We start from the raw sequence: 23,041 nt of genomic DNA on the forward strand, positions 1-23,041 counted from the left end.
GGCTATACCTCTCATGAAGAAGATTGGCAAGACGACGATTTTCCTGCACTTCCTATAGCCGAGCAAAGAGATAGATTTCATCATACCTTTCGGGGAAATCCATCCTCGTCCTCGATTCCTCCAGCCCAGGGACAGAAACGGACTTGGGAACAGTTTTCCAACCAAGGTGGGCAACACTTTGGACAGAGGGGGTCAAAACGTGGAAGACGGTAATGTTTGCCTTACACAGCGGATTCATGGGTTGTTGAATGCTACAGACTATGTGGTTAATCTTTCTAGTTATAATTTTACTGATGTAGAAATGTCCGTGTTAAATAAGGGACTTAAATTTGTCCCTACAGTGGTTACCCGTTTACATGATATCAAAAGTGACATGTTTGTTTTTGCTAGAAAATTGCACTTAAAATATTTTTTTAGCAAGAATGTTTTTCCTGTTTTAGAAACAGAAATGAATAGTCTAGATAGTTCTGTAGATAGTTTTTACTCACGTGTTTCAGAAAATGATGTTAATAATGCTTATTGTATGTTTGATACTTCTAATGTTCCTTCATACAGTACTTTTATGCCTGAAACTCTCAATAATGATGTATGCCATTTTGTTAACTTGGTAAATCATTTTTCTGAGTTAGAATTTAAGCAATGTATGATTAATAAGTCTAATATAATGTATAATATGTCTCTTCAAGAATGGAAAGCTTTGTTAACTTTGAGTAAGAAACATGATATTGTTTTTAAACCCTCTGACAAAGGCAACAAATTGGTTGTGATGGGCTTTAATGATTATATGGAAATGTGTATGCAACATCTTGATGACAGTAATACATATAGAGCTGTGGAAATTGATTATTTCTTTTCAGCTATTTGTGAGTATAGGGAGTTAATCAACAAAGGATTAAGACTTGGTTATTTTTGCCAGGCAGATGTTAAAAAGAAGTTTCAGACTACAGGCTGTAAAATGGCTCTTTTTACTGCCTACCTAAAATTCATAAGAATCTCGTAAACCCCTGGGAGACCTATTGTCTCTGGGTCTAAGTATTTTCTTCATAATTTAGGTGTGTTTTTGCATCATTTCCTGTATCCCTATGTTATCAGGCTGCCTTCCTATATAAGTGATGTCTTTGACTTTTTGACAAAAATAAAAGATGTCAAAGTGAATAGGAATTTGATGTGGGTCAGCATTGATGTAAAAAGTTTGTACACAAGCATTGGACACGAGTATGGACTGGAAGCCCTTAGGTTTTTTCTTGGGAATTCTCCTACATCTGAATATGTTATGGAAATGGTTTATTTTTGTATGACACATAATTTTTTTGAATTTAATAATATTATATATCATCAGTTACAGGAATGCGGCAATGGGGCTTCATTTGCCCCCATGTATGCAAATCTTTTTATGGGTTTTTTTGAATCAAATATTATTTATAGACATAGATTTTTTCAGGAACATGTTATTCATTACTTTAGATATGTTGATGATTTAATATTTTTGGTAGATTGTGACAAAGATAGAGTTATTGAATTCTTTAATGAGATTAATGTTAATAAATTTCATATTAAATTTGATGGCCTAAATATGGGTCACATTATTCCTTTTTTAGATATAATATTGGATATTTCAGATGGTGAGAATATTAATACCCGTCCTAATAAGAAATTTGAAGGGACCTGCCAGTATTTACATGCAAGTAGTGGCCATCCTTTACATGTTATTGAGGCTCTACCTTTTGGTGAAATGCTACACATTTCCAAGTTATGTAACAGATCTGATGTATTTCATGAAGAAATGTGCCTTTTGGTGCAATCTTTCTCCACTAGAGGTTATAATTCAAATATTTTGGATAATAGCTTCAGAAGATTGTGTACAGGTGTTAAACCTAGACATATGAAATCTATTTTACCAAGGGAGTGCAATATACAGCATGACAATTCAGGTTCTACTAAAGAAAATATTTATTTTGTTACTACTTATGGTAGTTTTACAAAACAGTTCCTTGATATTGTCAGCCAATATTGGTGTTATTTCTGTTCACTCAGAAGTGTTCAACAATGGCTTGATGTAAATATGAAGTTTTCTTACCATAGGGAAGAGTATAAAAGATTTTCTTGTAAGATCTAAGATTAAGAGGCCTATATCACAATTATATATGGAACCTGTTAAAATTGGAACCTTTCCTTGTGGGAAGTGCAAGGCTTGTAAATATATTGTATCCAATTTTAATTTTATTAATAATGTTAAATTTGATAGTTGGGGTACATTTAATTGTAATTCTGAGGGTGTCATTTATGCTCTTAAATGCCCATGTAATAAATTTTACATTGGGGAAACAAAGAGGCCTTTTAAAATAAGGCTGTTAGAGCATTTAAGAGACATTAAAATGCTAAAGAAGATAGCCCAGTTGCAGTACATTTTTAGATGCACATAATAAGTGTAATGAGGGCTTAAAAGCTACAATTTTAGAACAAGTTTGTGTTTCTATGTATAATGACATTGATGTTAAAAGTAGATTAGTGCAGAAAGAAACTGTATATATTTTAAAATTTCAAACTATGGCTCCTTTTGGGCTGAATGAAGAGCTTAACTGGAGAACATTAGTTGATTGAATTATTGTACTAATTGACTAATTATATAATTATCTTATTTGTTAAGTATATAAACTGTTGCTGTTTGTAAGTGATTTATTCTCCTTGAAGGCTTCTAGCCGAGACGTCAGAGAGAAAGATTTTGTGCTTTTAATAAATCCTGGTGGAACTTGTTCCTGTTGTTTGTTAGTATTTGAAAGTTCCTTGGTCAAATCTCTCTGAAGCCTTGTGAGGTGTGCCAGGTAATTAAGAGACCTAATGGCAAAGGTCACATGGGAAAGACTTGCTTTATGAATCTGTACAGCACCCTAGACTCCCTGTTTGGTGGATGGACAGAAGAGCTCTGTTCTGCTAGCTCTTAGTGGCTGCTGCCACCACCATCACATCTACTGGGACTCCTTTGTTCCAGCTGGGTCTGTCTTTGGGAGGGGCTAAAAATTTATCAAGTCTTTTCAGAATAGGTTTGATGGTATCCAGCTCCTTCCAAGCCCAGCAGGAAACTAAATCAATGAGTTCATCCGCCGATGAGGTAACCCAAGACGTAATTGGGTCAGAACCAAAAGCTTCCAAAAATACTGATTCTTCTGGAGAGGGGTTTTTGGAAGCCCAACCACCTTTTTGTCTGAGAATCTCTAATATGTCTCTAAAGGAAATATCATCCAGTGGTAATATGGGGGACCCTTCTCCTTCATCACAATCAGTACCTTCTGTGAGAGACTCCAATGGGGAGTCTATGTGCCTCCTATACATGTTCTCTTCTGATGGATCTCCTCTGTGGGATGTTCAGGGGAGGTATTGGAAGAGAGGAGGAATTCCTCTACAGGAACTGCTTGGACACTTGCTAGAACTGGCCGTCCTTGTGGAACAGACCTGGTCTACTCAGAGCTCAGAGCCGATAAGGGAATGGGGGCTGGATCTGAAAAATGAGAAGGCAGTTTTCTAGAGACAGAAAAAACCCTTTCCATGATCTCAAAAGCAGATGGACTCAGAGAAGCCATGACCATCTGAATCAGAGCCAAAGCTTCCAGTACAGACAGATCATGACTACTCTCAGATCCATGTCTCAAGGATGGAACCAGACCTGGACTATCCAGGGCCAAGTCTCTGAGAGCAGGGATGGATCTGACAACATCTGAGTTGATTTTGGGCCCACCGATCTGATGCTGACACCTTGGTTCTGGGACCCATTCCAATGCGAGGGTAACACAGTAGAACTAGTCAGGGACACTGTCAGAGCTGAAGAAGAGATCTTCTTCAGATCCAACTCTGGACACCTCGGGGATTTCAGATCCTGGAACTCTGAACAGCTGGACGGATCAGAGAAGGTGAGAAAATAGCATGGGACATCATATGAAGGCTCATTGATCCAAATAGGGGGTGGAAATGGTATGACCCCCATCTAGATCTGAGCTCTGAGAAATGTTTGCATCATTCTAGCCACATATGCTTCTGATAAACTTCTGGAGGATTTGGAAGATGTAGACGATTGTGGCCTTGAGTGTTTTAGGGGTTTGTAAGAATGGAGAGAGCAGAGTAGGAGAAATTGGTTTAATCACATATTCTGGCATGTGACTTCTTTGAGAGGTACCAGGCTATGGATCCAAGGACCAGGGATCCCAGGAAGATGCCATTTAGATGGCTTATATAATTATTGGATTTGAAGATTTTGGATCAGAGGATTTTGGATCTGAAGATCAGCTCTATGGATTTGACAATGGCAAATCCATGATTTTTCTACTTTTGATAGGTAGCTCCAAAGACATCCTAGGGGCCTTTGAAGGAGAGCATTTTCTGTCCTTTGATGGAGCAGACTAAGTAACTTTAGTGGGCGTTTGATCCCCAGAAGATGGAGTTGAAGTAGCAGATGGAAGTCCTTTTAGTATCAACTTGTTGCATTGGTCAGCCAGAGCTCTTGGGTTAAAGGTAGAGCAGACAGTGCAATTTATATTCAAGTTGTCAGCTCCAAGGCAATAAATGCACTCCTTGTTGGCATCTGAATTTAGAATTTTATGCCCACAAGAATTACATTTCTTGAAACCTGTCGGTTTATCTGACATGGCAGTTAGTAACAGGCAGTACAGTCACCAAATAGTAGAGTGAAACAGTACAGTAAAAAAAGTACAGAAACAATACACTGTAAGAAAAAAAGAATACGATTTTTTTTTAAAGAAAAAGGAGTAATTACCAAGAATTGTAATTTAAAGAGATTACCCTGATTAAAGGGTAAAAGCAATATCGACTATGGTATGAGAGAAATGCTGTCTGGGAATAGTAGAAAATTCTAACTCCTGCAGAAAACTCATAGGGAAGACAGAGATCAAAAGGAATAATTAGAAGAAAGTTTTACAGAGAATAAGAAAAAAATTAACTCACAATAACCACTAAATTTGCTAGAAAGAGGAACCTGCTTCTGGGCACAATGGGGTCGAATGAAATCTGAGGTAATGGGGATGGACTAAGGTATTATGGGTAGAGGGAGGAGCTCCAGAGTTGAATCCAAAGTTTGGAGTATGTGACAGAGTTGGATCCAATCTCGGATCCAAACCCATGTGTTGAAGAAGAATAAAAAGGACAACATCAGACTAAACTTTTGTTTTAACACCAAACATGTTTCTATGAATCTATATGCATGCAAGCACTTTTTGGTATGAAAATAAGTTAGTTTGTAAGCATTTAAAAAGAAATACAGTTTAAAAGTTTCCTTCCCAATGTGGAAGACTATGCATTAACAGCCACATTTACAGCATTAATATTAATGGGTAGACAGGAAGTGGTTATGTCACTCTGGGTTAAAGCTCTAATTATGCTGGATGAGGGTAAGTAAATAATTATAAATTAAATTATGTAATTGCCTAACTATTAAATCATGAGATAGTCAGTCCCTGGTCACAGAGAGTCAGAGGAGTGTATTCTGAGCCCTGGAATGCTACCAGTCTGGGTTTGTGCAGGCACAGAACCCACATGCCATTGAGACAGATACTTGGAAGATTTTCACCAAGCAGTCACAAGTTGATTTCTACTGCATGGTCGCACATCACTGAGATTAGCCGAGGCATGCCACATAGTGAATGAGCTACAATTAGGATAACTAGAATGGTGATACCAGCTATTTTCTCAAACTTGGATAATCAAATTAGAAGAGTGGACAGGAATATGTTGCCAGACACAGATGAACACTTCAAATTTGGGCAGGCCTGTAAAAGAGACACGTCTCAGCTGCTAGAAGAATTTACAGATATATACTGGAAAAGTATGATTGTCCTATGTTTCAGCAAATGAAATAGAAAGAAAAAAGAAGTTATGTACTTACCATAATGTTATGTCTGCATTGTTGATGTTTCATTTCTGCTCACATATGGGTTTGGATCTGAACCATCAGATTTGACTCAGCCATTGCTAAGCTCATGGCAACCAAAAAGCTCTTGGACATCTCCCCTTACCGACAATGCACCTTTCCCTGTTACCTCAGATCTTGTTTGCTAGGAATATCCCCAAAAGAAGAAATATATATAAAGAAATTTAATATGAGAGGATTGTAAAAAGACTTTTTCTGGAGTATGGAGAAGATAAAAAGAGGCATAAATTATACTTCCCGTTCTACCAGAAACCAAAGGTTGGGGGCTTGGAGGGAGGGATTGTTAGAAGAAATGAAAAACTGACAATGCAGATGGAACATTATGGTAAGTACATAACTTCTTTATCTGATATTGTCAATTTTTCATTTCGCCTCACATATGTTACAGAGTCCCCAGCTACCTTCATCCTGGGTGGACTCACAGAAGAATATTCTGCAGAACCATCAAAGCAAAGGAGGCACTTCTCCTGGAGACCAAATCCAACTTGTAATGAGTGATAAAGGTATGGTGATTTGCCCAAGTCACCACTGCACAAATTTCATCCTTGGATGCATTACCCTGAAAAACTGCTGAAGTAGCCATGGCCCTGGTTGAATGAGCTTGGACAGGTCTGGAGAGGGCTATACCTTGTTTGGTGTAGACAAAGGTAATGCAATCAGACAGCCATTTCACCAGAGTAATCTTGGACACTAGCAGGCCTTTCCTAGGACTTGAAAGGGATATGAACAATTGATCTGCCATCCTAAATTATTTTGTCCTGCGCAGGTAAAAATGCAATTGTCTACGGACATCCAACAGATGCAGCACATATTCACCTTTATTTGTGAAGTTAGGGAAGAACACAGGCAAGGTAATGGCTTGATTAATATTAGTTTCAGAAACAACTTTAGATACAAAGGAGGGGTTAGTGCACAAGGAAACACTGTCTTTATGAAATATAAAGTATGGAGGTTTGGGAGGATAAGGCCTGAATATTTGATACTCTTCTTACCAAAGTAATAGTTACTAAACAATGGTTTTCCAAGACAAAAAATGTATATTACATGTCACTGCAGGTTCAAATGGGGGTTGTACTAGAGAACGTAACATCAAGTTAAGATCCCAAGGAGGAGAGGGATCTTTGTGGGGAGGCCTCTGCAATAAAGCCTCTTTCAAGAAAGTCTTGCAAAGCTTATCGGAGATCAGTGACAAGTTATCTTTCCCAAACTAAAAAACAGAGATAGCTACTAACTGTACTTTAATAGTAGAGGCCACTGCCCTACTGTCAAAGAGGTAAGCCATAAATTCTAGAACAGAGTGAATAGGAGCTGTGAAATGATCTACATCATGTTGCTGAGCCCAGGTTGCAAACCTCCTCCATTTTCTCTTGAGTGGATTGTTTATGAGATGATATAAAAATACGACAAACTGGGGAGGAGAGCATAGGTTGTCTGGCTATAAATAGAACTGGAGAAACCAAGCCGTCAGTTTGAAATTGGCCAGATTGGGATAAATCATTCTTGTCAGGTATGACAGAAGGTCTGGAGTGGGTTCCAGAATTCAGGGTCTTTCCCGTAAGTGAGGCCAAAGGAACAGAAACCAGATCTTTCAAGGTCAAAACGGAGCAATGAGGATTACTGTTCTCTTCAACTTGTTTGCTTTCTTGCGAAATCTGGGAATAAGGGGGTAGGAGTGAATGCATAAAGGAGACCGTGAGGTCAATTGTGTGTGAGCACATCCCTCAGGGACTCCCTTGGGGGGGGGGGATTAGGTCAAAATAGCTGCTGGATTTGTTGTTAAGAGGGGATGAAAAGAGGTCACAGCTGGGTTAGCACCATCTGAGGAAAATTTATTCTGCTACCTTCTGGTTGAGGGACCACTCATGAGGCATTAAAATGGATCTGCTCAACTTGTCCACAATCATGGTCTTTCCTGCAATGTGCTTTGCTACAAGAAGGCGATTGGATGAGATTGCACATTTCCATGCTCTGAGCGCTTCTTGTCACAGGGGGTATGATCTGGTTCCTCCTTGTTTGTTTATGTACCAGACTACAGACATGTTGTCTGACTGAATATCCACTGTTACCAGAGGAAGAATAGCTTGAAAGCTCTGCAACACTAGGAGGACTCATCTCCAGGACATTTATGTGTAAACTGGCCTCATTGGGAGACCAGGTGCCTTGAACTGCTTCCCTAGATAATGACCTATCCCCTATCTGGGAAGCATCCATGGTCACCATAACCTGAGTTTGAGGGGGGACAAAGGGTTGGGCCTGTGTTACCTGATTTAAATGATTTAAATGTATCCACCAAGATAGAGCTGATCTGCAGGTGTCTGTACTTAGTATCTGGTAAGACACCAGCTGTCTAATAATTGATCATTGAGAGGCCGTAAGCTATTGAAGTATATGCATGTGAAATCTCACCAGCAGGACTAAGACTATAACAGCTGCCACTGAGCTTAGAGCCTGTAAAACATAACGAGTTGCTATCTTTTTGTTCTGGAGTAGCTTGTGTGTTTGTCATCTGATCATTAGTTCTCTGTATTGTGGAAGTCTTGCAATCATCTGATTTGTGTCCAAAATTCCTCCGATAAACTCCAGTGTTTGGGTGGGGTCCAAGTGTAGCTTTTTGTAATTTATGGTTATACCTAGTTCTGTACATATTTAGATAACAAAATCTCTTGCCTGAATAAGTAGATGCCTGGTTGAGGCAGAAATGAGCCAGTCATCCAAACAGGGAAACACTTAGAATCCTTGTCATCTCAAATGAGCCATTACCACTGCCATGCACTTGGTGAACACCCCTGGGGGCTGTAGTGAGACCAAAGGGCAGCGCTCTGAAATGGTAATGACTGGCTTCCAGCCAGAAGTATAAGTACTTTCTGGATTGCCTGTCCATTTTTATATGGTAGTACGCATCCTGAAGGTCTATGGAGCACATCTAGTCATCCTGCTCTGGAAAAGGAAGTATAGACTGTACCGTGACCATTCAGAACCTGTGGCATTGAACTGATTTGTTTAGTCTGCTGAGATCCAAAATTGGTCTCCAGTCCCCTGTTTTCTTTGGAACTAAATAGAACCTTGAGTAAGTTCCGAATCCACTTTGGTCTGGGGCACATCTTGGGTTGTTCTTTTGTCCAACAGTTTCTGAATTTGTATAACTGCCTGATCCCTTCGACTGGGTGGGATGTCTGAGAATTTTCTGTTGGGGGGGTCTTGAGAAAAGGGGATTAGATAACCTCCGGATATTATCCTCTGTACTCATAAATCAGTGATTACTTTTAGCTAGACTCTCTGGTGCAGGGATAGTCAACCCCTGATTGCCTCCAGAGGCAGGCAGTCGGGCCTCCTTTCAGGCACACTGGAAGGGTTTCCCAAAGAAGGGCTCTCTGGACCCTTGGTTCTCTGAGCCTCCTCTGCTGCAAGGGTGGCATCTTCCAGAATTGTTCCCCCTATTCCCCTGGGGGAACTCTCTCCACATGTGTCTTGGTAAGACCCTTGTGATTTCCTGAGCCACATTTGCCCCCTCCTCTCTGACCTTTAGGATAAGGTCTCTGAGGGGTGGAAAACATATGCTCATGACAGAAAGGGTCTTCCCCTCCTTCTCACACCTGGATAATGTGTCTTTGACCTTGGAACCAAAAAGGGGCATTCCATCAAATGGAGCATTGATTAACAAAGACTTAAAAGGTTCCACAAAGTTGCACAGGTGCATCCAGGCATGTCTCCTTATTGATATGCCGGAACCCACTGCTCTACTCATTCCTTCAGCTGTATGAGTGATAAGCCTCATGGAAGAGTTAGCTACAGAATATAGGGTTGCCAGCTGGGAAGCAACCTTCTCTCAGACTTCCTCAGCTATGGCTCCTTCAAGGGTATCTGAAATCTCCTTTATCAGATCCCTTTGCAATCTGGTGAAATGGGAAAGGTAGTTCAGTGATCATAAGGCAAATGCCGCTGAAGAAAAAACTCACTTCCCACATCTATCCATCATCCTGGAATCTTTATTTGGGGAATAAATAGTGGAACTTTCTTCCAGTAGATCCTTTTTAGTAGCTGCCACCACCACCATGGCATCTAATGTAACCCCTTTTTGTCAAAAAGGTTTTGTCGGCAGGTGCGGTAATAATCTTGTTTGGTCTCCAGGGAACAAGTTCAATGGAATCTGGGCTCTTCCACACCTGCCAAGAGATCAACTCAATGAGCTCATCAGCAGGCTGAGAGACCCAGGAGGTAGACGATCAGGATCTGAAAGCTGCCAGGTACACCAACTCCTCAGGTAAAGGATTACTAGACTGCAAGCCACCTCTCTGTTGCAAAATCTCCAAGATGTCCCCAAAGGAAACATTCTCAGGAGATGACCGTGAGGATCCTTCTCCTTATCAAAGTCAGTGCCTTCTGTGGCTGACTCCTCAGTGGAGCTCAAATGCTTGCTCTTGCAGGTCCTCTTATAGGGGATCTCCTCAGTGGGATAGTCTGGGGAGGTATCAGAAGAGGCACGGGTATCCTAGGGCCTAAGGTACCATTGTCCCTGTGAAACATCCTGGTCAGAAAAAGTGTGATGGGAGAGTAGATGGTGGTGAGGATCCGAGGGGAAAGATGACTTCCTAGCTGCAGAGGGAGCTATATCCCTCTCCACAGCCTCAAAAGTTGACTGCTCCTGAGTGGAGAGGGAGTCCATCTCTGAAAAGGTGTGTTTGCAGAAAGGAGTCCTCTCCAGCTCCAAAAACAGCTCTCCCAGGGTTGAAGCCTGTGCTGAGATCACCTGCACAGAAGCCCTGAGGTGCAGAGACTGCTCAGAAGGTCTGTGAGTTGACTGCACCCGAGGTCTACCAGGCTTGCTATGGCTCCAAGAGCTCTCCAGCTCCAAGAAGGCTGAAGAGCTCTGAGCAAACATTCAGTCCGAGGAAAGGGAGATATTTGGATCTGAACCAGAAGTCGCCAGGTGTATCGGATCTGAGAGCTCCGAGACTTGTCTTTATGTCAGAGAAGGGACCAAGGGAGGAGTGGATGGCTTGACCATTTGAGTTGAAGCCAAGGGAGACTTGGTAATGCCCTGTGCCCACAAAACTTTCTGGACCATCTGTTCCATGTCCTCTTTGGTAAGGCTTCTGGTAGAATGGGAAGAAAAAACCGAAGGAGACCTTGGTCTGTTTTAAAATGGAGATGGTACCCTTGAAGGCACAAGTTCTGCAGAAGGTGAGTACTGAGTCCTTGGCATGATAGGTTTAAAAGGACTACAGATTGGATCCGACTGCAACCGGTCCGACCTATCAGGATTTGAGAGGCTTGGAGCCGAAGGAGCTGGATATGAGGAGGAACTACTCAAGGCTGAAGGCCCTGTTTGAATCAAGGAGTCCAAGGGCTTGGAAGACTTAGTTCTTGGCTCTGAGGAGTCTGATGGAGCCGAGGAAGGTCTCTTCTTCCCTCTATCAAAACCTTTAGAGGTAAAAGAAGTAGGGTTCAAATGAGATTATCTAAATTTAGCCACAGATTTAAGGGCACTACTAGAAATGGCTCTACTAAATGACAATGGTAATAAACTCCTCAGAATCAGTTTATTCTTCCTTTCAACCAGGGCCCGGTGGTTAAAGAAATGAAAAATTGCACAATCTTCCTGCAGGTGGTGTGGATCCAGGCAGTAAACACACAGAGTGTGTGACTCACATGTTTATTGTGTTGTGGACTGCACTTAGTACATTTTTTGAAGCTCTCAGGCTTATCCTGTCATGGCAAAAAAAAGGGCAGGCTGAGAGCACACAAATGTATCCACAAGCACACACACACACACACACACACACACACACACACACACACACACACACACACGCGCACATGCACGCACATACACGCGCGCACACACACACACACGTGTACATCAGAAGAGAAGTTCTAAAATGTAAAGAAGAAGAAGGAAAAGAAAAACTTTTTTTTTTTTATTGGCAGAACCCAAGGAGAAGGAAAAATGCTAATAATAGTAGCTTCTAACGGTATATTGGAGGGAAAGGAAGGACAAGTAACCTAAAAACACGGTTGCTGAGGCAAGGATGAATGCAAGGAAGGCAGGGAAGAAAGGGACTAAACTGACTATTCGAGAAAAAAAGAGTTGGCTAAAAAAGTAATTTAAATTTTCAAATATTACCTGAATGCCCAAGAGCAAAAAGGTAGACCATGTCTTCGCGAAGCAGCAAATGAGATCTGAGGCAACAGAGAAAGGTGCATTGTGGGTAAGGGGAGGTGTCTAAGAGCTTTTTGGTTGCCACAAGCTTAGTAATAGCTGAGTCGGATCTGATGGTTCGGATCCAAACTTATATGTGAGGACAAAATGAAAAATTGACAATATCAGATTAAATGTTAAAAAAATACTCTTGTCTGAATAAAAGAAAGTTAAACAATGTCTTGACTTTAGTGAAGTGCTATATCTACATGATGAAAAGGCTGTATTTAGAACAGTTTTAGTGATTATTATTCCACCTCTATGAATCTTCCGTGGGGACATTCAAGATTGCTTCACTGCTGGAACAGTTGTGGCTTAGTCTCTTTAAGTAATGTGTATGAATCTGCCAAGTTCACAGATTGTTTCCCTTTTTTTTGGGAAGGAGATGGAGGTTATGAAAATGTTTCAAAACTTGAGGTCAAACCATACACTGTATATTGGAAGCAAGACACTAGAGTCAGTACTCTGCTTGTCAAAATAATAAATCAGTTGGTGAAGTAGCAGCCATAAGAATCAAAGGAAATAATGCGACCAGTATCTTTACCATAGTGTCTGGACAATGCAATGATGTCAGCATCAAAGTCAGACACATCCAAAACAGCCGTCTTGCTGTGTCAGCCACCATAGATGCAATGTGTATACAATTGTCACCAAGTGGATTATCATTATCATTAGCCTCTAGTACTCTAGCTTTCTTTGTCTCGTACCAGCAGCACTGGGTGGGGAGGGGGGATCAGTTAAGGCACAATGACAAATGATTTATGATGCTCTCAAGAGAGCAGTTAACTCTCTTATTAGTTAGGCAGTAGAGACTACTAGTATGGATGTGCCCTGAAGACACATATAGAAGGATTAGTTACTTTGCACTTACTGCACCCACTCTTAATATTTTATTGGAGTTGCTTTAATCTGTCTGAGACTGCTTATACTGGTGTTGACTTGTACCGTACAGTGTTTTAGTGAGAATAGCCTCATCTGCCAGTTTTGTTGGCAAGGATGGATAAAGCCTTGACTGCAACCCAAGTGAGTGTAGCTTGATTAGTGGCTTGGGAACTTGTTTGAGCTGGTCTTGGGAGGAGAGGAATGCTGGGGCTTAAACCTACTCACCCTCATTCAGCGGTATGATTTGTGTTATGAGGTGTGAATGCCAATAGGTCCTTTCAGCTGCAAGGTTTAGTAATGACTTAAGCAGCTATGAGTGAGACTGCAGCTGCTTAGATAATTTCAAATATTACTTTCAATGTGTGTGCGGTGGTGGTGCTGTGGTAGCGTTGTCGCCTCACAGTAAGATGCTGTCTGGTTCGATTCTCAGCTAAAGCGTCTTCTGCGTGGAGACATGCGTGAATGGGCGTACCTTCGTTGAAGGTTGTGCGTCAGGGCTGGTAACTCGGCATGTAAAAATCAACTACCAATCATTAGCAGACCGGAGTTCTGCTGTGGCGACCCCTAACCGGGAAAAGCCGAAAGACACAAACAAACAAACTTTCAATGTGTGTGTGTGTGTGTGTGTGTGTGTGTGTGTGTGTGTGTGTGTGTCTGTGTGTGTTAGTAGTAAGATAATTTTATTTCTTTTGCCCTTAAATATGGAGAACTTTTTTTTTTCCTGTGAAGTCATTTTTTGGTTGAGGGGCATATTCCCCAGTGCCAGTTGACCTATCTACAGCTCTCAATGGAAGTTGCCTGACTCTTCTCTTAAACAGCAATCAATGATTTGATTGGGTGAAAGAAAGACAGCCAATGCACAAAACCCTGGGGTTGGGGGTGGGGGTGAAAAAAAATACTCAACTGACAAAAAAAACTGTGTTAAAGGACGGGTGCTCTTGTCTGCACAAACAAATAGAAAGAAAAGGAATATTCTACAACAACATATGGAAGAAGCATAAATTGTTTTAAATAAGAAAAGCTGGGCATTTGTATACAGAAATCAAACAGGAAATCCAATACTGATAACAACAGCAGAGAAAAATGTACAACTATATTGACCAAATGAGTATTACCTGCTAACAAATCAGTTGTCTGCCTGACATTCTCATTGATTGATCGATATATTTAAATAATTCCATTACAACCCTATGTGTTACTCAGGGGTAGTATTTAAAATGTCTACCAATAAAATGATCAAAATTACAATTTATTACCATGTTTTAAGGTGAGAGACATTTCAAACAGCAAAACCGCAATTAGGGCATCTTCTTTAATTATTTTTCTTCTCAAGCTCAGTTTAGCATGAGCTTCAGACAATGAAATTCTGAAAAAGAAAAAGATGCTTTTTGTTTTCTTTCTTTCTTTCGTCCATAAAGCAAGAAATATTTTAATTGACTTTTATTTCAAAATGTATTGAAAACTGAACTTGGAACAATTGTAAAGAAAGTAACAACATCATGAAAGTGCTATTACAGCAATCATAAAATAAAAAGCAAGCTGGTCTGTTATATAAGTTTATAGTACACCGAATGCAAATATTTTAGTACACATGCTTGCAGAAATAATGTAAAGTGCTTCTTATATATATTAGCTGTTATGAGCAGGCTACTGCTTAGGTGTCTCACATATTTTAAATTTAAAAAAAAGTTACAGAATAGACAAATAACTCCTGTCACTCCAATATATAACATTCTAAGAAGAAAGGGAGGAAGAGGAAAACATGCAAACAGAAATGCAAAATATATTTCCAATATAGTCCAGTATAACTGATGCAATATTGATCTTCCAGGGAAGATCAGATGGAGAATCTGTGACCTGTCAGCCAGTACACCAACCATAGTGAAATTAGTGTGGTAACCTTCAAACTCTACTATAGTGCTTGCACTCACCCAAAAATACCACAGCAGCACACAGTTTCTACTTTAACTTTCTTATTTCAGAAAAAAAATTAAAATGCATATATTGTTCTTCTCTCAGTCCTACACCTCTAGCTATACCCTGTAACTTAGATGTGATAGACCTCTTCCTTCCTGTGAAAAAGTCTCACTTATGATTTTATCTGTCAATGCATATTGAAAGAGCTGCAATACAAATACAGTTTAGCAATCATTACTTATGCATTGACCTGGGAGTTCTGTTTGAAGCAAAAACCTGATAATGTTGTATTAGCTTAGCTAGTGATAACATCATCTCATAGTAAGGCATTTTGTCAGAAGACTGCAGCCTAAACGTGATCTTCAGGTTCAAACAAAGCCACCTCTCCAATAAGACGCACCAAGAATAAAAAACATCTAAGGCTCCTGCTCTCCACCTTACAGTTGTAAGGGACAAATATGCTGGTAAGGTATGGTCACAACATTTAAACTAACTCTTACCCTAGAATATGTCTAGAATATACAGCTCTGCTTTGGCATTTCCACAACATATTAGCAGAATCCTAATTCAGTAGCATGGAGATGCACCATGATAAAGTCTGAGTAGCAAAAGAGAAAAGGGACTCCTAGTCTTCCGTGAGCTGTAGACCCATGATGAACTCTCCTGCAACCAGGTGAGGTGGGCAGGGAATAATGCTATCTCTCTAGGTCCAGCAATACAGTTGTGCAATGATAATCTGAAAAGTTAAACAGGATCCGTATACTAGCTGATCTAATTCTCCTCACCCCAGAAGATGAGCCTTCTAAGATTAATCTAAAATTTACTTTGGAAAGGAATGGGAAGTACATAGCACAAAAAAAGAAACATTATAACTGGAATGGTTTGCTTTCTAGTTGCTTTTATGATCCAGTCTATGCTATCTAGTTATATTTAGTCTTGCTATTCCTAGCAACAGCAAAAGTTGTCTTGAAATATGGCAGATGATTATTGAATCATTTGAATGCTTAGGTAATGTATCAGTTTTACACAACTTAGGAAGACAGGGTTCTTTACACCTCAGCCTTAACAATTCAGATTTGCCTGCATTGATTCTATTATTTGATAATTTGCTTATTTCTTCATGAAAGTTGTGTATATTATCTAGTTCTCCCTCAGTTAAAACTGTATAGATCAAAAAATCATCATATGTAATGAAACTTATTGAACCTCCTTTTTGTATGTCATGTGCTATAAGTCTGTATAGGCCTGCAAGTAGGGGACAGATGGCTCAAGGTTGGTGATGTCAGACCTAAAATATTTCTGGTTCTTAGGACCATCCCTTTCCCATTGCCTGAAGACTGACACCTTCCATGGGGTATGGCTGTGAAGAAATGCCACTGAAAAATGTGTTGACCAAATGACCTCCCATTTAAAAAAGTTAGATCCCTATCACATTCCACAGGAAAAGGGGAATATATGATTTCATGAAAAAAATGGACAATGATTCATTCAGTTTTATGCATGGTCAATAATCAAAGAATTAGCATCAGCAATAAAAAGAAAAAAATAAGAAGGTGATCAGGATAAGCCCACCCCTTAAGTAAAGCCTATCTTCTAATCATAGTACCAGAAACAGTGATCTTGAATGAATAATAGGTGGTAGGATAAGCACATTTGTAAATTAGTAGAAATTTGTAACACCGTCTTTAGCTCATAGGTTCATAGATAAGTGATAAGCACATTTGCAAACATAGGTTTATAAGTAAAGTACTAGGCTAACTGCCCCTTGCAGGCCATTTTAAGCCTAGCCAGTTTCCCTTTTTTGTGTTTGACTTAACCTATCCCATTTGGATTTAGACTGGCCTTACTTATCCCATCAATAATTATATATTACCCCTAGTGAGAATAACTGGGATCATACCACAGAAAATTTAAGGGCATCCATATAGGGGATAAAACATTTAGGAGCTGCCTATGTCCATTAGTAGCACAGGAGGCAGGCCTGGGGTAAATTATTTGTTTCCCTTCAGATATGATCTTTCTAAGATTAATGTAAAATTTACTTTGGAAAGGAAGGTCACAGATTCTCCATGACATACAAAGGGGAGTCTGTTCCAGAGCAGCAGTATCCTCTGTGAGATAAACCTTTTGCTCTAAACTGTTCTGTTGATGTTGCAGAAGAGGTTTAGATCCCTAGACTGAGTATTTCTGATGCCATTTTACTTGCTGATGTGCAGTAAATCCATCAGTAGTAGGGCGCAAGATGCCTTGTATGCGAAACACAGGTCACTTCTTAGGAGTATATAGAATACCAAGTATAGTGACAGGGCTTTGAATCAGTTAATGTAGTACATATATAGTTTAGATCTTGTATCCTTTTAGTAATGTATCTCTGTGGGCATTCCAGTTTGTTTATTCATTTATTTATTTATTGCATAATAAGGAGTTGTTTTTTCATTTCATTCTAGAAGCGCATCTTTCAATACAGAAATGATCTAATGAATATTTTGTATAGGTTCATAGATAAACTAGTTGCCCTATTGGGCCATTTTAAGCCTAGTCAATTTTCTAGGTTTCCTGTGTTTATGAAGTACGTAAACACCGTAACTGTTATACCAATTCCTGACCTTAGCTTTTTAACCATAAGCAACAAAATATATAGATCTCTAAAAGGCATAGAACCAAAATAAAGATTCTTTATACCCAAAGAGTCATATACCCCAGCTTCCTTGTCTAGTGGCACAGTAGCATAAAAAAAAAAATGTTCCCATGAGTTTTAACTACATCCATGGCAATTTTGTCCAAATAAGAGAAATGAGCTTGAACTAATCATTAATGCGCTGTAAACTGTATACATTGAGAACAAACATCTCATCAGATTTTTTATTAAAATCCACTAGCACATAGTAAAATCTTGCTGAATATTTGGGAATGACATCAGAGTTCAAGGGAGGCATACAGTCTGAAATGTATTATTTATGAACATAATGATTTTAATCAATTTCTCTAAGCATTTCTGATAGTCTGAGAAACAGAACCATTCAATAATTGCCTTAAATCAATGAAAATATATTTTGTACTTTACTTTTCAACATTTTGTACTTTGCTTTTCAACTACATGACCAGTGTGTATTTGGGGGAGAAAAGGTAAAGTCTGCCATCATATTGACCCATGCAAGAAAATAAGTCAGCAGACTAGCAGAGTAGACTTTCAGATGGGTCTACTTTAAGAGCTCAAGTCCCAGATGCTCTCAGACTATAGTCTCATAGCTAGGTTTTCATGTGTTTTGTAGCTTGCATTGAGCTAGTGCTCAAACACCTACTCAAAATCAGGCAAGATGGAGATGGAGTGGGGCTGCCACTGAAATATGTAGCCAAATTCAATTGAGGCAAGTGGGGCAGCCACAGGGACAGAATGGATCTGCTGTACAAACACAAGGCTGAGCTCAAACAAGGTAAGTGCAGCTGCTGTGGGGAAGTAATGGAGCTGTTATCTGAATATGTAGTCAAGTTCAAGCAAGATATGTATGGCAGCTATAAAGAAGGAGTGGGAGAAAGTGGGATTTTAGTGATTAAGTTTGAAGGTGACTGAAGGATTTAAGGTTAGAGTGAGAGAATAGGGTCTTTGATTATTGTTAAGGATCAACTGAAAGTTTTAGGATTACAATCAGGGAGTGGGGCTTGTAATTAAGTTTAGATAGTGACAGAGATAGCTTTAGATTCAGGGAGAGACTGGAAATTTTAGGTTTAGTGAATTGGGTTTCTGCTTAGGTTTAAGGAGCAACTGGGAATTTCAGGGCTATGCACTGGGGTTGGGATTAAGGTTAGGCAGCAAGACAGAATTCTGGACATATGGCATGAGAGGGAGTTTTAGGTTTAGGGAATGACAGGGGGTTTTAAGCTTTAGGGTTCAGGGTTTGTGATTAGGGTTAGGGAAAAACTGGTGTTAGGGTTAGAGAGCAAGATTTGAGGTTAAGACTAAGGACTGGGTGGGTGAGTTAGGGTTCTGAGTAGGCTATTTACACAGTGGGAGCAAACTACTGGAAGGTTGAGAATTTGATATCTTAAGCAAGTGACAGTGGGCAGGTCAGCTGTGAGCTAATGGTATGTGAGCACCTTTGGGAAACCACTTTTACATAACTAAAAGTAAATCCATTCATACTGTACGCACCAATAAATTGTTAATGAACAAACACAAATCATGTCCATGTGACCTATTTACTATAACAGCAGATTATTATATTTTTCATGCCTTTTTGATATTTGCATTTTATAGGTAATACCAGGACTGATGGCATTTTCAGTGGACAGAGTTCAGTTGATGATCACATATATATTCTGCCAAAAATCACTTAAATGTGCCTGTAAGCAAAACTTTTCCTGTAATAAAATGGACTATGATATGGCCTGGAATGAATGAATCAACCGACTCATTTGAAAACCAGTGCATTTATATTACTAATTAGAAATTAGCTGTTTTCCTATGGTGTACTATCAAAATATCAACATTCATATGGTCTAATTTTCATATGATTGACACATATGGTTGACACATGAATATTAAGTAGTTCATTTGGTCGACAGACAGCGCATTCAAATTTCTGTCGACATTATGTTGACAACAGGTAAGGATTTACCCTTGTCAGCACTGTTGTGCGATCTCGTAGTTATAATATATAAGTAGCAGGGGGTGTGGGGGGTGCAGTCCCCCACTGGGTTGTGCAGGGGGGCACAGCCTCCCTGCAAAAACACTAGTGTTAGTTTGCAGGTGTTTGTTGACCATTTAAACTTTTGACATTTTAATTTCGGTATTTTGACCATTCGATGTAATGATTTCCACTAAATGAATGTCGACCATATGAATTTTGATATTTTGATAGTAAACCGTTTTCCTACTGGTAATACCAACTTGTTTTATACAAAATGTAAATTAGATTTCCTGGTATCTGTGGCTCTTGTGATATAGGCACAATGGCTGTTTTCAAGGATTTGTGTAATATTGAATCCTTCCATCAGAACTTTGAGGATGAGAATAAAAGGGAGGCAACTGTATTGCTCAATTATTCGTAATGTCTAATATAAGTATAGGCTCAAAAAGAAAGTTTGCAAACTAATAAAACCATCTTTACTAAAAGGAATGCAATGCTTATTGCACATTAAGGTTTGCAGTACAGAAACACAACTAACTAATGTGACTTCTAGCAATAAAGTTTTTTTTTAAATTAGAAACCTCAAGAGAAAGTAGAGCTGTATAATATGCTTATCATAACATCAGATATGTAAACCCATTTATGTATTCATTGCAATTATTTATTGTTTGGGTTATAGTAACTGTAAAGGGTCTTATCTTTGGCACATTTTTTGCTAAGTAGCAGATCCACCTTCATTAATGCTCACCGTGCTGCTACTCACTACTGCATCAACAGAGTGAGACAACCTGACCATGAAGCCAGCTCCCAAAGCCAAATCCCTTGACTATCAGGGTTCTTCACTGATAGATTTGATATAGGAACCCCCCAATAGTGCATCAAATATCAACATGCTGCATTATGTCACTCTATGCCACTAACTCAGCAGAAGAGCCAAACAGGGAAGTTTCATTTCCAAAAAGCAATCTACCATATGAACATGGTAACTATACTAGGTAATATGAATGTACCTTACTGCAAATGCTTCATATAGAAGATAATGAAGTGTATTATGAGCTTTCAGATTTCATAACAGAAAACGACAGAAAATACTCAGGGCCTCCCCATACAGAAATGTACTTTACACTGCAAATCACAACAGAAAGAAATTTCTGGTCGTTGTTTGCTGTCAATGAGTACCATTGACAACAGCATTTCATCCACAATGCAAATACTTTCATCTACTGACTGTTATCCTGTTGCCTTTAGTCTGATCCCATCACAGAAACAGTACTCAAAAAGTACAAATGTTTTAAATGTTCAGCAGATTCAGAGTTACCTAGGCCTTCCTCAAAACAGACTATGGGTTCTTCATGAGGGCTGACCTCACCATTTGAAAAATGCTGAAATGTATCAAAGAAATGTATTTATTTATTTATTTGTTTGTTTGTTTGTTTGTTTATTGAGATTGTTCAACTGAACAAAAGCTCATTTTCAGTGGAGACCCTGGAAGAAAAAAAATCCAACAGTTTTACACAACACATTAAAGATCTTTGTTATACAATATGCATAACAAGTTACAGTGCTAAAGTTTGACGTTATGCATTCATGTAAAAAGTGTAAATAGCAGTAGACATGCATATGGATTTTCACGCAGATTAATCATAAGCACAGAAGAAAGAAAAGGAAAGGAAGAACTATAAATGCATGGACAGAGGAGAAAGCAATGAAAGAAGTAAAACAGATATTGAAAGGAGATTACTGTGGGGAACTAGTAGGTACAGGAAACAGGTAGAAAGTAAGGGGGGTGATAAATATAGGAAGGGTAAGTTAGATAGATGTGGAAGAGAGACTAGAGTAGTAGTAGAAGGGTGTTACTTGCGTCATGTACAAGACCAACAGTCTGAATTAAGAATAAACTTAAAAATCCTACAAATGCACAATAAGCTTATTTTGGTTTTAACATTTTTGGACTGATAGGTCCATAAGTTCTTATTAAGCTTGCAGTCAAGAAGGCCATTGAGAAGATCAGCCACATAACTCAGTGCTGGCAAGAGATTAATAATGTCTACAATTAAGCAGACAATCTCTGCATATCCCTCAGTATAAATTTGCAACCACCTATTCAGTCATCTAGACTGCTTTTAAAGGTTGCTAGGAAAGTGGTATTTTTGATATTATGCCAAATATGCTAGTGTTACTATGTCCATATCACAAATAAGTACTACAATTTGCATACAAACAACAAACAAGGGTAATAGGGTGACAGCTAATATGGTGAAGACAGAAATTGATTTATTCACCTACTGTTCTAACAAGTACTTTCTCTAAGTATACTACATAATTTCTTCTGTGTTAGATATAATCTATTATCTTCTGTGCAGAATATCATGCTATAAACACAAAAACTGGGTGAAGGGCCTGCTAACATCCCATGGATAATTGAGATAGCAAAACTGGCACTAACCTTGGATAAACACAGTCTTGCAATGTCTAATAAACCGGTACACATAGACTAAGTCATTGCTTCACAGGTGCTGGCACTGCTTCCCTTGAAACTATGCTTTAGAGGATGAAATACTACAGTGTAATGAGCATAGGTTCATAGGTTGGTACTAGGCTATTGGCCCTAGGGCCTATACAAGCCTAGCCATAACAGTTCCCCGGCTATTTCTACCCAGGACATTTACTTCCCTGGTCCCCTGTCTAGCAGGGCGACTAACGTGATCATTGGGGTGAATTCCCTATCTCCCATCCAGTTGTCAAGGTTCCTTTTGAAGAGGGTCAAAGAGCAGCTCTGTTTGACATGTATGGGCAGTCTATTCCAGAGTATGGGGAGTCTCTGAGACAGGAACCCATCCTTCCAGCATGTTTTGTTCATTGTGATGACCAAGTTTAGATCCATGGAGGGAGTGGCTCTGAGGGACTGAGATTTCTTTACGTGTAGCATGTCCAACAGCTCTGGGTTTGACCTGGCCTTGTATGTTAAGCAGAGATCGCCTCTGAGTAGATGATATGCAACAGAGTATAGCTGGAGTTTTTTAGATGATCAGCATAAGGCATCTGCTTTAGGCCTGTGATTCTTTTAGTGAGGTATTTCTGCGGCCATTCCAACTGTTGCAGGTGTCTTGTGAGGTACATACCAAATGGGGCATTGTACTCTATAATGGGTCTATTGAGGGATGAGTACAGTGGGACAATGACCTCCTTTTTTCTGGATGAAAAGCCCTTAGTGATGAGATGTGCCACATAGGATTTCTTGACTGTTATGGCGATGTGGTTATCGAAGGTGAGACCACTGTCCACCTGTATCCCTAAGCCCCTTATCATGCTTTCGGTGTTTACTGTACTGCCACTTATGTGGTAATTCATGGGTAAATGTTTTTTTCCAAAGGGGATAACAATACATTTCTCGGCATTGAGCTTGAGCCCATGGCTCTGGCACCAAGCATCTGTCTCTGTAAGGCCCTTTTGCAGAATATTCACATCACTTGAGGATTC

At 39.5% G+C, this 23,041-nt stretch overlaps 1 protein-coding gene across 1 annotated transcript in view; it reads right to left on the reverse strand.

Annotated features, from left to right (window-relative positions):
* The window catches only part of MCMDC2 (minichromosome maintenance domain containing 2), a gene marked incomplete at its 5' end in the record, with an annotated part of 2,309,393 nt that overhangs the window by 183,749 nt on the left and 2,102,603 nt on the right, over window positions 1-23,041 (reverse strand). The window contains 1 exon segment of the mRNA XM_044067368.1: window positions 14,273-14,382. Coding sequence (XP_043923303.1) covers window positions 14,273-14,382 — 110 coding nt within the window.

Source organism: Protopterus annectens, chromosome 3.part1, assembly GCF_019279795.1.
Source record: "Protopterus annectens isolate FY-2018-M chromosome 3.part1, PAN1.0, whole genome shotgun sequence".
Taxonomy (NCBI): Eukaryota; Metazoa; Chordata; order Ceratodontiformes; family Protopteridae; genus Protopterus; species Protopterus annectens.